The sequence below is a fragment of the Sander lucioperca genome, chromosome 4 (assembly GCF_008315115.2).
Source record: "Sander lucioperca isolate FBNREF2018 chromosome 4, SLUC_FBN_1.2, whole genome shotgun sequence".
NCBI lineage: Eukaryota > Metazoa > Chordata > Actinopteri > Perciformes > Percidae > Sander > Sander lucioperca.
In genome coordinates, this window is record NC_050176.1 from 42,410,909 (window position 1) to 42,426,267 (window position 15,359).

General features: G+C 41.4%; 2 protein-coding genes across 2 annotated transcripts in view; both read right to left on the bottom strand.

Annotated features, from left to right (window-relative positions):
* gtpbp2b (GTP binding protein 2b) overlaps positions 1-3,684 on the bottom strand; it is a 17,546-nt gene extending 13,862 nt beyond the window's left edge. Inside the window, exons 1-2 of the mRNA XM_031301149.2 lie at positions 3,277-3,684; positions 5-31 (exon numbers count right to left, since the gene is read on the bottom strand). Of these exons, the coding sequence (XP_031157009.1) occupies positions 5-31; positions 3,277-3,468 (219 nt within the window). The 5' untranslated portion in view covers positions 3,469-3,684. The remainder of the gene's footprint in view (positions 1-4; positions 32-3,276) is intronic.
* On the bottom strand, positions 3,552-9,056 carry LOC118494927 (tripartite motif-containing protein 5-like). Its single transcript, XM_036000614.1, has 5 exons — positions 8,648-9,056; positions 6,089-6,423; positions 5,559-5,830; positions 5,288-5,498; positions 3,552-3,662 (listed from the first exon to the last, which is right to left on the bottom strand). The coding sequence occupies exons 2-5, from the start codon at positions 6,419-6,421 to the stop codon at positions 3,552-3,554; spliced, it is 927 nt and encodes a 308-aa protein (XP_035856507.1). The 5' UTR covers positions 6,422-6,423; positions 8,648-9,056.
* Between the last annotated feature and the right edge of the window lie 6,303 nt (positions 9,057-15,359).

Below are 15,359 nucleotides of genomic sequence, written 5' to 3' on the forward strand. Positions count from 1 at the left end.
TTACCTTGTACTCAATGTTTCCTTCTTCAGCCTGGAGACAGAGAGAGAGAAGACAGATATGAGGACACTTCACCACAGATTACACATGGCACAACATTCCTCTAACGGCACGCTGCAACCAGAAGGAACGCCCCATGGACCACTTTGGGTGAGTAACTATGACAACCCAGTCGCCCGTTCAGGCGTCATCGCGTCATAATCGTTTGATTTGAATGTGGCCAATCAGGAATGGGGTTAGCGCCTGATGCTTTTGACATCTTTTGCGTTTGCGTTGTAGCTTTTGTTTGCAATTTGATGCGATGAAATTGCGGGAACTTTTTAAAACTGGTTCCATCGTGGCTTCATCGCGGGGTTTGCAGATTTTCGATGATGTTCACGTCGCGTAATTGCGTCACTTCATAACGTTCCCATGGCAACAGGGGAAAATGGCTGCTCTTGTGTGAAGTAAACGCAACATTTTTCAACTTTCTGCTAAGATACATGTGACTGTTTTGCAACAAAAATGCGGGGATTATGAAATCATTCAAGGTCCGCATATTTTGCGCGGAAATCGGCAATTTATGCGGCGAAAGTGCGGCGTATTTGAAAAAAATGAATATGCGGACTTGGCATGGCTGATTTATGCATTGAATTATGCGATCGCATAATCACGTTTTTGTGGCTTTTCGGTTTGTGTTGTAGCTTTTGTGTTTGTGTTGTGGCTTTTGTATTTGTGTTGTGTTGTAGCTTTTGTGTTGTAGCTTTTGCGTTTGTGTTGTGTTGTGGCTTTTGTGTTTGTGTTGTAGCTTTTGCGTTTGTGTTGTAGCTTTTGTGTTTGTGTTGTGTTGTAGCTTTTGCGTTTGTGTTGTAGCTTTTGTGTTTGTGTTGTAGCTTTTGTATTTGTGTTGTGTTGTAGCTTTTGTGTTGTAGCTTTTGCGTTTGTGTTGTGTTGTGGCTTTTGTGTTTGTGTTGTAGCTTTTGCGTTTGTGTTGTAGCTTTTGCGTTTGTGTTGTAGCTTTTGTATTTGTGTTGTGTTGTAGCTTTTGTGTTGTGTTGTAGCTTTTGCGTTTGTGTTGTAGCTTTTGTATTTGTGTTGTGTTGTAGCTTTTGTGTTGTGTTGTAGCTTTTGCGTTTGTGTTGTGGCTTTTGTGTTTGTGTTGTGTTGTAGCTTTTGCGTTTGTGTTGTGTTGTAGCTTTTGCATTTGTGTTGTGTTGTAGCTTTTGTGTTGTGTTGTAGCTTTTGCGTTTGTGTTGTAGCTTTTGTGTTTGTGTTGTAGCTTTTGTGTTGTGTTGTGGCTTTTGTGTTTGTATTGTAGCTTTTGTGTTGTGTTGTGGCTTTTGTGTTTGTGTTGTAGCTTTTGTGTTGTGTTGTGGCTTTTGTGTTTGTGTTGTAGCTTTTGTATTTGTGTTTGTGTTGTAGCTTTTGCGTTTGTGTTGTAGCTTTTGTATTTGTGTTGTGTTGTAGCTTTTGTGTTGTGTTGTAGCTTTTGCGTTTGTGTTGTGGCTTTTGTGTTTGTGTTGTGTTGTAGCTTTTGCGTTTGTGTTGTGTTGTAGCTTTTGCATTTGTGTTGTGTTGTAGCTTTTGTGTTGTGTTGTAGCTTTTGCGTTTGTGTTGTAGCTTTTGTGTTTGTGTTGTAGCTTTTGTGTTGTGTTGTGGCTTTTGTGTTTGTGTTGTAGCTTTTGTATTTGTGTTTGTGTTGTAGCTTTTGTATTTGTGTTGTGTTGTAGCTTTTGTGTTGTGTTGTAGCTTTTGTGTTTGTGTTGTAGCTTTTGTGTTGTGTTGTAGCTTTTGTGTTTGTGCTGTAGCTTTTGTGTTGTGTTGTGGCTTTAGTATTTGTGTTGAACCGTCTCGGCCACCGTAAACATGCCCAGAGGCTGGAGTTTGCACCGGTTTGCAGCTGTCGCTTTTCGAGGTGTGTGGGGGGGGGGGGGGGGAACGACTCAAAAAAAGGTTGAAAACCACTGCTTTAGTGTACATTTCTGTACTTCCTGGTTTTGGGCCTCTTAGTTCTAATGAAGAGAAGTCTTAAAGTCGCAGCACACGACATTTTAGACAAACAGTTTTTCTTTCTTTCTTTCCTGTTTCGACACAAAGCCTCCTCTATAAGGAACTCAAGTCTGGTGTGGAAGAACTTGACAGGTCTGCACCCTAATCCATCCACAGCTACAGAGAGGTGACATACAGTCAGATGAAAACATGTCCACCTCTTCTTCAATCCTGAGAATTAAAATGAGACATGCTGTAGGTCCAGGGACTTTATAAAGACTTCCTTAACTTTGACATTTGCAGGGGTTGAAGCCTGAAATGCTGCCCTGGAGGAAATGAGTATTATATACATGTAAAACTGCTCAGGCATGGTGCCTGACAACTTCAAGCCGTTTTGTGAATACACAACACTCCTATTACATGCTCTGTTTTTAATTTTCAGGAACCTTGGTATTTCTGTCTCACCAACCAGAACACTTACTATGATAACGTTATAGCATAGCAGTGATAATATAATAAGCCAAAGCTTTCTATTTCATACAGTTGTCGAAAAAGATATGTTAAATATCACTTGGGTAAGTGAGAAAAATGTGTTTTTAGCTAACTGCACTAACACCACAGGCCCTTGTGTGAGCAGTAACGTGCACATTTGCTGCGCGCCCAAGGGAAAATATGTCGACCAGATACCATTAACTATTCTTGCACTTTAAAGTTTGTTTCGATGATGGGAAAGTTAACAAAAACATAATGACTGACTGGGACCTTTACCTACATCAAAGAGATGACCTTGTCAATTCGGCATACAGTGAAATTGCCTGAATATCTGTTTACACAACTGTTTGCCCTGTAATTCCAGAGTCCTTCCACCTAATAACTCAGCTGTACATAGCTTTACGTGTTGAAAGTTGAAAGCAAAAAATAGTAACGCAAACACTGCTTCTTCTAACTAAGCTATACGCCGAATTATTAATTGGTCTTTATTATTTCAGAAAATGTATTCAGTCAACTTCTTTGACATTTATGCTTTAACATTTCAGACCAAATCCTCTTTAATTATCATATATTGTAATGGAGTTTGGCGTGACGTTTTCTCCAGACAAGAGAACAGCAGATATCGGCTGTAGGGACTCCTGTATAAAGCCTAGCTCACAATAACAGTATTCTGGCGCCATGTTAGATACATTTTATTAATGTGGTGTAAACTAAATGTGTCAGTAATTAGCTTGAAACAAGCTACGGTTTGCTGCAGCACAACTAGCTAGCTGGAGGTCCCCGTTAATCCCCGGGCTAAAGAACGGTAGCTAAATTACCTCCGGTGGGAAATACGGCGGCGGTGTTCTGTTGTTCCTGTTGTTCTTTTTATTCCTCCTTTTCCTGCCTCGTTTGCCTCTTTTCGTTCGCGACTTTTTCGACGTTTTCTTGCCGTTATTGCCGGAGCCAGAGCCCTGTCCGTGTCTGCTGTGTCCGGGCGACACTGCACCACTCTCGGAGAAACCCACCATCGCTGAGCTCAGGATGAAAACGGTTCAAACTCACGGTGATAAAATCACATGTAATAACAATAATAAAGATCTTCTTTCTGACATCACATCTCCCTAAACACACGGCCTGCCTGTGTGGAGACCTGCCGCGGAGGATGCTCTCTCCTCAGCATCACAAACACCGTCAACTTTGTTCCGCTCAACAGCTTCCGGCTCTTTCAAAATAAGAGCAACAGTGTGGTTCCAGAAGTCAAAATCCCATTCATATTCTCAAAGTGTTTTGATTATTAACCATTATGTCTAAACACTTTAAATCAGTGGTGTAGTCTACGTAATACGCAGTATACCCACTAAGAAAGTTCCAGGATTTCCATATACCCACTTAAAAATGCCCAATGACACGCAACAACACACTTTACATTATATTTTTGATATATTTTGAATTGTCATCTGTGTTCTTTTTCTTAGTACAGACTAAATAACAGGTACTTCCACCGTAAATTGGTGCATTAAAGGGGTGATTAAGTGATTATATAGGGTATTTTACACTGTTCCTTAAGGTCTCCTAAAAGGGTATGTAACATTGGTTGGGCTGAAAATTGCCAGAATGCTATTTTATTAGGCCCTTAACTACCCTGTGAATATGGCTCTATTTGGAACAAGAGCTTTTCTTCCAAATATGGTCTGCTCATGAATATTTAGATGAGCTGTGCGCTGATTGGTTTGAGCGAACCCCCAACACGTTCTCACACTCATCTCGTAAAATATGTACGCTTGGTCAGGTGCCTTTGTCGTTCTTATTGACGCTAAAAGTCTCCTTTAGCGCTATAAGTAAACGCGCTTGGTCGGGACTATTGCCGTCCCTTTTGACGCAGTTATGTTAAGGAAAAGGTCGTGGGTGGGCGTACGGTTCTGTGACACGCGGGAAGAACGGGATGGTTATGTTTAGGAAAGGGTCGTGGGTGGGCGTACGGTTCTGTGACATGTGGGAGGAAAATAAAAAGCGACTATAGCAAGCGTGACAAGCGGGATGCGAACCCCGCTCTCCTGGGTGAAAGTCCTGTGTTTGTTTGACCCATCCACCCCCCCAACCAACCTCCTTGCGCGGAAATTCGCCCTTACATACTACTCGCTAAATCCTCTCTAACTGCTGCTCTCCCCGGTGCGTTACACAAATACGCTGAAAGACGCCTTTTTCGTCACATCAGACGCTGACAGCTACTGTCCAAACGTCCTTATTTTACGAGTTTGGAATGAGAACGGGTTGGAACCCCATAGAAACACATTGGAGACGAGACAGCAGGTCTCATATTTCAGACACTGCAAAGTTATACGTTGTTTGTCGGGCTATTTCGTACGGTGGCCGACAGGGGCAAACGCCCTGCAACTTAAGAAAACACACGCAAATAGACAAAACACAAGCAAATTAAGAAAACAACTTCATTAATTTGACAACACATGTGCAGCATTCAGCAAACGCACTGCAAATACCACAACACAACCAAATACATAAACGCACTGCAAATATGAATATGTCTCGGCTCAGGTCAGGTGATACTCAATCAGCAGAGACGTCTGTAAACTCGTGGTAATAAAACATTTAAAACTGCATCAGCGTTTAACGTTGACGTTTGTTTAAGCCACATCAGAGGGTTTAATTTCGAGGTCCGAAATTACTGACGTGTAGGCCTCCTCAAGTATAATATTGTGATTATACAACAACGGTTACCAACAAAATAAGTGATCAATCTGTATTCATATTGTGGAGCAATTCGCTCTTGAAATACAAAAACCAGACAGGATTTCTAGTCCCTCCCTGTTAGTAAACCAGCCAATTTACCGTGGGATTTACAGGATCAAGAGTCACATCCACTGCATACTGCTGGACCCTCTTCAGCTCGGCTTCAAGCAGCTTCTTCATCTCTTTACTGAGTGTCTCCTCCAGCTGAACCACAGCTTTCACCACAGTCCCCTCATATGATGATGGACGGACGCTGACCTCTGTCCAGTCCTTGGTGGGTGGAGGTTGTTGGATGTTTAGGGACTGGACACTCTGGAGAAGATGGAGGTGGTCTTCAGAGCATAACACCTGCTCCACCTCAGTGCTCCTCTTCATCAGCTCAGAGATTTCCTGTTCCAGCTCTTTGATGAAAGCTTTGGCCTGTTTTTCTGTCGTTTTCTGCTTCTCTTTGATCGTGTCGATGAGTTCATTCAGGCCTCTCTCAACAGACTCCTTCAGAGAAGTGAAGACCTGAACACCTACTGCTATCTCTCTGTCTGCATCTTCCTCACTGAGGTCGACTGAGTGTTTGATCTCCTGAATCTTCAGTCGTCTCTTCTGGATCATCTGCTGAATTTCAGCCTCTGTCTTCCCCAGCTCTGCCTTCTTTCCTTCATATCCTTCTTTCAGAGGAACAACATCATGCATCTTGTGATCTAAAACAGTGCAGAGCATGCAGACACATGTCTGGTCGGTCTTACAGAACAGCTCCAGAGGTTTATCGTGCTTCGTACACATCCTGTCTTCCAGGTTCTCCACAGGGTCGATCAGCTGATGTCTTTTCAGGCCTGACATTGTCAGATGAGGCTCCAGGTGAGTCTCACAGTAGGAGACCAGACACACCAGGCAGGACTTCAGGGCCTTCAGTTTGGTTCCAGTACAGACGTCACAGGGAACTTCTCCTGGTTTGGACACTTGTTGCTCTGAGCTGCTGCTGCTGGCTTTCTGTTGAGCTGACTGTCTGAACTGAGCGACCATCTCAGAGATGAAAGTGTTGACCCTCAAATCAGGTCTGGTGGTAAAACCCTCCTTACACAGGGGACACAGGTACTGGTCATTGGTATTCCAGTGATCAGTGATGCAGTTTTTGCAGAAGTTGTGTCCACATGGTATGGTGACAGGATCAGTGAACACATCCAGACAGATGGAGCACAGAAACTGATCTTCAGATTGCAGAATGCTCACAGCAGCCATATCTATACATGGTGTGAATAAAAGAAAACATTCAAAATACAGTTTATTTAATGTTGTAAGGTAACATAGAAGCTTCCCAATTTGGCACCGTGAAGGTCTTGAGATTCTGCTGACCCAATTTCAGATTGATGTGTTGAATCTACAAAGAGGCCTTTCTAACAGTTCCATACTTGTAAATGACCTTAAAATGGCATGTTGGCACATGACTTCTGACAACATCGTTCGAGGTATTGACTAATCCTTCGCAAATCAGCGTCACATTATTCGGAGGGTTATACAAATAAAATACGAAACAAATCCAATAACCCCTCTAGGAGGAAGTCGAAAATGTTTGCTTAAAATACATGAAAAATGCACAAAGCTAATGAGAGCAATTTGAAAACATGTCCGAAATAATGTGAGCAATGTAGATCCATAAAACCTTGTATATGAGAGAAACATTTTTCGAACTAAGGCCTTTCATACTTTAGGGGGAAGCTATGAAGCTCGCTATTAAAGCATGAACCCGCTGCTGAATATTCTCGAAACATTCACAGGTTCTGATGTTATGAGGTGTTGAATTTTGTGAGTTTCCGTGTCGGGGTGTCAACAATGAATTAAGGGCGTCAATAACGTGTTCAAAGGCTAAAAGTAATTGGGAGCACTGTAGAGCCAACATGACGCACCCTAAGCCCAATTGCAATATCAAATCTAAATAATTACTTGTTTGAATATGGGTGTAAAAGATTGTAAGTTTTTGTGCATCCTCAAGACCTCAAACATGAAAATAAACACATGTAATCCAAAATGGCTGACCCTTGTCAAAATTTAAAAATATCAAAACATTTTAATATATTCTTAAAGATGAGAACAATGATCCAACCACATTTCCTGTAAAATTAAAGGAATTTTATCCAGGGCTTTAAATTGACACCCGCCAACCTGCCAAATGCGCGTGAAAATTAACTTTGGCGTGTAACATTTTAAAGTTACGAGCCAATTTTGGCCGGTGATGGATGAAGCGAAGTGTCTTTTTGAATCGGCCGACTGCAGACATTTTTCCACATTGATCTGTTTTGCGCCAAGACATTTGGCCGGTTTTGTGTGTCTTTGGCTTGAAAACGTAATCTTTATCTGGCAACACTGCTTGTAGCTCTAATCCTACATTTCCCATGAACACTTTGTCATGACGTGTCATACCACCGTTGGCTACGTGCCTAGCGTGCCTGGTATCAATTACAAGCTAAACCAGAGGAGCTGAAATTAAGTAGTAGAGTTAGTTAGGAAAAAACAAACTTGGCTAGTGGAAAATCTGATTGGCTGGTAACATGTTGCCTGGTGATCAAAAAAGTTATTTTAAAGCCCTGATTTTATCCCAGCCCTGGTGTGTGCTTGGGAGCGCTATGGAGCCCGCTGGCCAAGCCCTACCTCAAACACTGCAGAACTTTGAATTTTTCGCCAGTTCTGACATGTATTGCAAGTTTTTAAGCATCCCAAGTTCCTCAGAAATGTAAAAATTAATAATCTTATAATAATAATATAATAACATAATAATAATCTTGGACCTTTTGATGCCATAGTGGAGTCCAGTTACTACTTTTGGAATTTTTACCTTGTTTGGATTCTTAAAGACTCACGTAAGCCGGGATTATTTGCTGTTATAATGAATTCTACACCTGCATCTGTCCTATCGTGTCGTGCACTTTGGGTCCAGAATCCTTTTCCTGTCTCAGTACTCGGCCAGCCCTGACAGAAGTGTTTTAACTTGCACCGAGCTGTGCACAAACAAGCCCATTAAAGTGAGGCGGCAAGCTGAAGCGGAACTCTGATAAAACAGCACAGAATATGTCCACACCCTGTTGTGTAGACCAGTTTTTATTAAAGAACAGCACTGCTAACAAAGCTCTGCTTACTGTACTGTATTTCCTCCAGCTGCTTCACATTAAAAGCCTTCCACTGGTTCTCTGGTGGAAAGCTTTTATTGTGAAACAGCCAGAGGAAATAGAGAAAGTAGTGTGTAGGAGGCGATCAGTAACCAGTTCCTAAAGTCCTGAGAACTGACACAGAGAGACTGTTTAAAGCTGTTAAAGTGGACTACTGTATAGTGGGCCTGCAGACAAACAGCCATAGTTATATTGTTAAAAATTTCACAAGTAATTAAAAGAGAGGAACTTCCTTTGTGAGTAGAGCTGAAGTTTAGTGTTAATCCTGGTTGTTGAAAGTGTAAATCTGATCAGCTGTACTCACCAGTGTTTGGCAGAGACTCTGCTGTGTTGTTGAGAAAGACCTGATGAAGTCAGTTTGACTTTTCTTTCAGAGAGAAACAGAGTCTTGTCTCTACTGCAGCGTGGCTGACACTCTGACAAACTTAACTTTCATTTCTGGAGTGTGACGTTGTAGCTCTCCTCTTTCCAGTGTTGCTCCTCCTCTTACTGCAGCTCTGTGGTTTGTTTCCTCCCTCTCATGTGCACTCTTACTGTGAAATACCAGGATGTTGTCTGGTTGATATGGAGCAAAGGTCATGCTATAACTAATGATTTATTATGTGTGTTGAAACGTTAATGTGCCTCAGCTTTATTTTAACCAGAAGAGTTTAGTTTATAGTTTATTGGACACAAAGAGAGAGACGTCACACACATCTGCAACGTTGCATCAAATCGTACAACAAATATAATATGTATCATCAACAAGACATCAGTTTCAGAATATCAAGAAATAAAATATATACTTACACAGTAACTATAGGTATTTTCACACATTGAATATGTAACATTGGGGAGTTAAAAATATCATCAAAGATAAAGAGAGTTACTTCCTGTTTGCTCTCATGTTGTATGTAAAGTCTTTTGCTGGATTCATTCATTCATCCACACAGTTTACATGAAGATTGAAAATAAAGGTTTTTAAACATCTGCCTCTGTAGCAGCAATATAGTATTTTTATTTTACCATACTTTAGCACTTCTATTACTATTAATAGAAGTGCTATAATGTAATGTGTAAACTAAGAATGTTTTAGATATGTTACTATAGTTCTGACCTGTTTCTGTTATTTAGTCTACCCTCATTGATATTAGTTTGATTTACTGTAGTATGTTGTATTAGACGTCATTACTTTTAGCAGGTGTACCTAATAAACTGGCAATTGAGTTTATTTCTCAAAAGAGGAACACAACATGTGAGTTAATTCTACTTCTACCAGTTCACCAGATTTCTTTGTTTCAGGGATTTTTCAGAAATAAACTTCTGTTAAAACAAGACGAGAATCAAGAAAATGAGACTTCCAGAAAGTTCTTGAAACCAGTAGATTTTCTCTTTATAAACTGGTGAAGATGGAGGAGATGGAGTTTCCTCCTGAAGGAAAACATATGTGAGGTTGTTGGTTGTCCTCGTCCATCATCAGTGATTATTCTGTACATGACCAACAGTGTGTTCACTCTCATGTATCAGGAGTGTTTGGTGGTCAGCGTGGCAGCAGTACAGTAACTTTGTCTCATCATTCCTTTGTGTTGTGATCCATCTAGTGGTCGTTCTGTGTCACAACACCAGTTAGTGGTCTACATGGAGGCCTGTTGTTGCTGCTGCAGTGTAGCAGGGAGTCATGGAGACGTGCTTGGACATGAGGAAGGCTGTCAGCTCTCAGGAAATGTTCAGATGTTTAAATTAATACCCTGCACTTATCAGTTATTGTTGTTTGACTCTTTCAGAGAGATTATACATTTGTTGTCAGTATTGAAATGTGGCTTTAAACAATAAGGTCAACTTAGAACATAGAAAACTAAAGTTATTGTTATTGTCAGACGTTACCCGCAAGAAGAAGCTCTGCAGAACAACTATAGATGAAAACAGGAAAAATGTCTTAGGTTCTATGGCAGGCCGTTTTAACATTTAATCGAACCACACTCCTATCTGTAGTTACATATTAGATATTTATAATAGCATTTCTCCTAGTCAAAATTATATTCTAACTAGTCAGAATGGTAATTAAAGATATAATATAATAACATTCTTACTTGTAGCAATTGTTTTTCAAGATATCTACAACTTTGATTGTACTAGTCAAAACTAAATTTAAATCCTTAAATAGTATAAGTGGCCGTTTTAACATTTAGTAGCAAGGTTGGATATTTATTGCAGATATCTGTATTTAATTCTTCCTAGTCAGAAAGAACTCCCCCTACAGGTTGTCTCATTGGAACTACAGCTCTTTCCAATGAGACAACCTGTAGGGGTACCGAAGAGGGAAAAGTTACATAGTATGCCTTTAATGTCCTGTTAAGCATAACTTATTGTAGCAACAGCCCACATTTCCCATCATGCCTATTGAGTAGTTTAAGTGTTTTGTTTCATGTCCCAAAACCCAGATGTTGCTTTTTGCTGTTGGTAATTACCATTTTAGAGCTTGTTTAGTTCTAACCATCAGTGAGGTGGCTGGTACATTTCTTAAACCCTGGGGGCGTTGCACAAAAGTAGAATGAAGAAATCCAGGATAAGTGAAAAAGCACAGCTTGACTTCATATGATCTGCTCATTGCGTCTTAATCGGTTGTACGTTTGCCGAGCCAGGATGAGAAGGTGAAGCTATGTCAAGCCAGGTGTACATAGTTTGGATAAGTGCACGTTCACGGCTTTCTTAAATAGACCACGGTATCGATCACAGATTTACTGATGCTAAAATGGAGAATATGCATTGTGTATTCTTTACACAGAATGAGCAGCAGCTTCATATGGAGTTATGACAACGTGAAACACATTTGTAAAAAAGAAACACAGCCGCTGTAATGAAACAGTGATCACGGACCGAGAGAATGCGCGAGTATCCTAAAAATATACATTTACTGACCACTGCTCTGAACTGAAACCGCCATACCATTCAAGAAGTTAGACTAATTATTTGCACAAATGAGCAGTTGTACTCTTTGCCTTAAAAATGAGCAGAGGACTAATGTTACGCAGGAAATGTACCATGAAAATCAATTACAACCACTAATCTACAATGCTGTGAAGCGTACATACTCACTCTGTCCCTCTCTCTCGTATGGGATAAAATAAAAATTACCTAAGGAATATATTTACTCCCACTGCTGGCTTTTCAGGCAAAGTGGACAACAGTTTTTCTGTGGAAATAATTAGCCTAACTCCTTAAATGGTTTCATTTAAGACCAGTAGTTCGTAAATGTATATTTTTAGATACATCATTCAGTCGGTCCGCTTCTGCCACATTTTTTATCACTTTTTTTGTTTTTTACAGAGGCAGTTTCCTTCTTTATTTATTGTATGCTTTGCTTCATAGTAGGCCTATATGGACAAAGATAAGAAAGACTCTGAAGAAATTGGACTCTAACATCTTGAAAAGATAATTAAGTGATACATTTAATGCACACTATAAACATGACTGTAACACAGTGTATTCATCAGATATTTCCAACCAGCAAAATATAAGGTCAAAAACCATTGAGGTATCCTCTCCCTGTTGTTTCATGAATGTACAGTATGTACAGTAGCCTCAACTATATAGTTACTGGTCCAGTGAATAAGGGAGGATTGTGCAATTATAAAAACCTATAATAATTGTTCAATCCTCCCAAATTACAGTCCCAGCTTTTTCCATTCTCCTCTGCTCTCCTGTACCAACACCAGGATGGATTACACCTAGTGTGTGTAGGATTTTCATCACTAGACAGAGTGGAGGAGACCTGCCCATATACTTCATTTGATCCAGTGAACCTACAGCCCCCCTGTAATAATTCTGCAAGGCTTTGCATTTCTTGGCAGTGAGCTTACCCTGACCTTTGCCCCCTAATTTACGCTCAGTGCTCAGTTTCCTAAGCGCTGTTCCCATTCACTTGTGAGCGTGACTTATGCACTCAAGCTTAAGTATTTCATGTCCAGGGTATGGGTTGAGCGCAACCACCTCCTTGAATGCTGCACTGTCCCCATCTGACAGCAACTCTGTGTAGTGCAGCTGATGTTGAGACACAGACCTGGCCCACATCCTCTTGGCTGCTCCATGGCTTTACTTAAGCCTGACAAATTTCTAGCACAGTCTACATGAGTCTCCTTCCAGCTTTCAAATTCCTCCTGCGTAATTTTACCATCTCGCCTAGCACACTCTCTCAGGGTACAACTATGGCAGCAGAAGGATAGCACCTCAGCATCCACCACCAGCCCAGTGAGGATGTCGATGCACACACCAATGCCGTAGTGGGACGTGAAGCCTCTTGTCTGCCAGGTGCCATCAAAAGACACACTGATATTGATTATGGCATCCTCATCCTCCCTTATTATCTCAGCCACATCAGGGTCAATATCTGGTCCCTGAATCAGAATCAGAATCAGAATCAGAAAGGGCTTTATTGCCAAGTACGTTGCACATACGAGGAATTTGTCATGGTTTTGTTGGAGCATGTCACACATTCAAATATAAGAAGGATAAAAAGAATATAAACAATATAAGTATAAACATATACACACAGTATGTATTAATAACGATAAAATAAATTTAAATAAATAGTAAAATAAGTTAAACAGTAGTAAAAAGGAACGCTACAGCAGAGTAGGTACAGTGGCATGAGGAGCCAGAGGAGTAGTATGGAGAGAGTCAGGGGGGGGGTTCCGGGCCTTGTTAATAAGGCTAGTGGCGGAGGGGAAAAAACTGTTTATGTGGCGAAAAAACTGTTTATGTGGCGTGTGGCGGTTCTCTGCAGAGAACCCCTGGTTGATGTGATTTGAGTGGAGAGTGGCTTTCTTCCCCCAAAAAGGACCCAGTGAATAGGTTGGTCAACAGAACTTCAAACCATACTGGACATTTAGTTTTGTGTGGTCTAATAGAACTCTCAGGTCTCATCTCTACCTGATGTCATCACTGGTCTCATCTCTACGTGATGTCATCACTGGTCTCATCTCTACCTGATGTCATCACTGGTCTCATCTCTACCTGATGTCATCACTGGTCTCATATCTACGTGATGTCATCACTGGTCTCATCTCTACCTGATGTCATCGCTGGTCTCATCTCTACCTGATGTCATCGCTGGTCTCATCTCTACCTGATGTCATCGCTGGTCTCATCTCTACCTGATGTCATCGCTGGTCTCATCTCTACGTGATGTCATCGCTGGTCTCATCTCTACCTGATGTCATCGCTGGTCTCATCTCTACCTGATGTCATCGCTGGTCTCATCTCTACCTGATGTCATCACTGGTCTCATCTCTACCTGATGTCATCGCTGGTCTCATCTCTACCTGATGTCATCGCTGGTCTCATCTCTACCTGATGTCATCGCTGGTCTCATCTCTACCTGATGTCATCGCTGGTCTCATCTCTACGTGATGTCATCGCTGGTCTCATCTCTACCTGATGTCATCGCTGGTCTCATCTCTACGTGATGTCATCGCTGGTCTCATCTCTACGTGATGTCATCACTGGTCTCATCTCTACCTGATGTCATCACTGGTCTCATCTCTACGTGATGTCATCACTGGTCTCATCTCTACCTGATGTCATCACTGGTCTCATCTCTACCTGATGTCATCACTGGTCTCATCTCTACCTGATGTCATCACTGGTCTCATCTCTACCTGATGTCATCACTGGTCTCATCTCTACCTGATGTCATCACTGGTCTCATATCTACGTGATGTCATCACTGGTCTCATCTCTACCTGATGTCATCACTGGTCTCATCTCTACGTGATGTCATCACTGGTCTCATCTCTACCTGATGTCATCACTGGTCTCATCTCTACCTGATGTCATCGCTGGTCTCATATCTACGTGATGTCATCACTGGTCTCATCTCTACCTGATGTCATCACTGGTCTCATCTCTACCTGATGTCATCACTGGTCTCATCTCTACCTGATGTCATCGCTGGTCTCATCTCTACCTGATGTCATCGCTGGTCTCATCTCTACCTGATGTCATCGCTGGTCTCATCTCTACCTGATGTCATCGCTGGTCTCATCTCTACCTGATGTCATCGCTGGTCTCATCTCTACGTGATGTCATCGCTGGTCTCATCTCTACCTGATGTCATCGCTGGTCTCATCTCTACGTGATGTCATCGCTGGTCTCATCTCTACGTGATGTCATCACTGGTCTCATCTCTACCTGATGTCATCACTGGTCTCATCTCTACCTGATGTCATCACTGGTCTCATCTCTACCTGATGTCATCGCTGGTCTCATCTCTACCTGATGTCATCACTGGTCTCATCTCTACCTGATGTCATCGCTGGTCTCATCTCTACCTGATGTCATCACTGGTCTCATCTCTACCTGATGTCATCACTGGTCTCATCTCTACCTGATGTCATCACTGGTCTCATCTCTACCTGATGTCATCACTGGTCTCATCTCTACCTGATGTCATCACTGGTCTCATCTCTACCTGATGTCATCGCTGGTCTCATCTCTACGTGATGTCATCGCTGGTCTCATCTCTACCTGATGTCATCGCTGGTCTCATCTCTATGTGATGTCATCGCTGGTCTCATCTCTACGTGATGTCATCACCAACCTCATGTCTGTCTCATTCACTCCTTGCCTGTGTTCTTCTCCATTAAGACATATTGTCAAACAAACATTATGTAATATATTTTCCATATTCGCTTTTCTATATTAATAATATTAAGAAATGAATCTGTTGGTATCAAGTGGCTCCCCCTACACTTCCACCTAATGTTAGTCCTACCTGTTGCCTTCCCCTGTCTTTCCTGATCCACCATCCTCACACCTGAATGAAATGAACTCACTGTTAAATATAGCAGCCTAAATTCAATTCTTAAATCAGCCTAGTGATGGCATCAGATAAGACAACTATTATGCAGTAAGGTTGTGCTGCTATTGAAATTACATTCACATTTTGTATTTTAAATATGTATATATTTTGTTTCATATTTATTTATTTTTCTTCTTCTCATTTATTGTGCATGCTACCTTATATTTACCAGTTGTTA

What these genes read in the sequence shown, in the direction of transcription:
- LOC118494927 (XM_036000614.1), bottom strand. Translation starts at nt 6,421, where the DNA reads ATGGCTGCTGTGAGCATTCTGCAATCTGAAGATCAGTTTCTGTGCTCC. An exon ending in GTACTGGAACCAAACTGAAG is followed by an intron (nt 5,831 to 6,088) that starts GCCCTGAAGTCC and finishes GAAGGAAAGAAG; the next exon opens with GCAGAGCTGGGGAAGACAGA. An exon ending in TTGATCCTGTAAATCCCACG is followed by an intron (nt 3,663 to 5,287) that starts GTAAATTGGCTG and finishes TTATTTTGAAAG; the next exon opens with AGCCGGAAGCTGTTGAGCGG.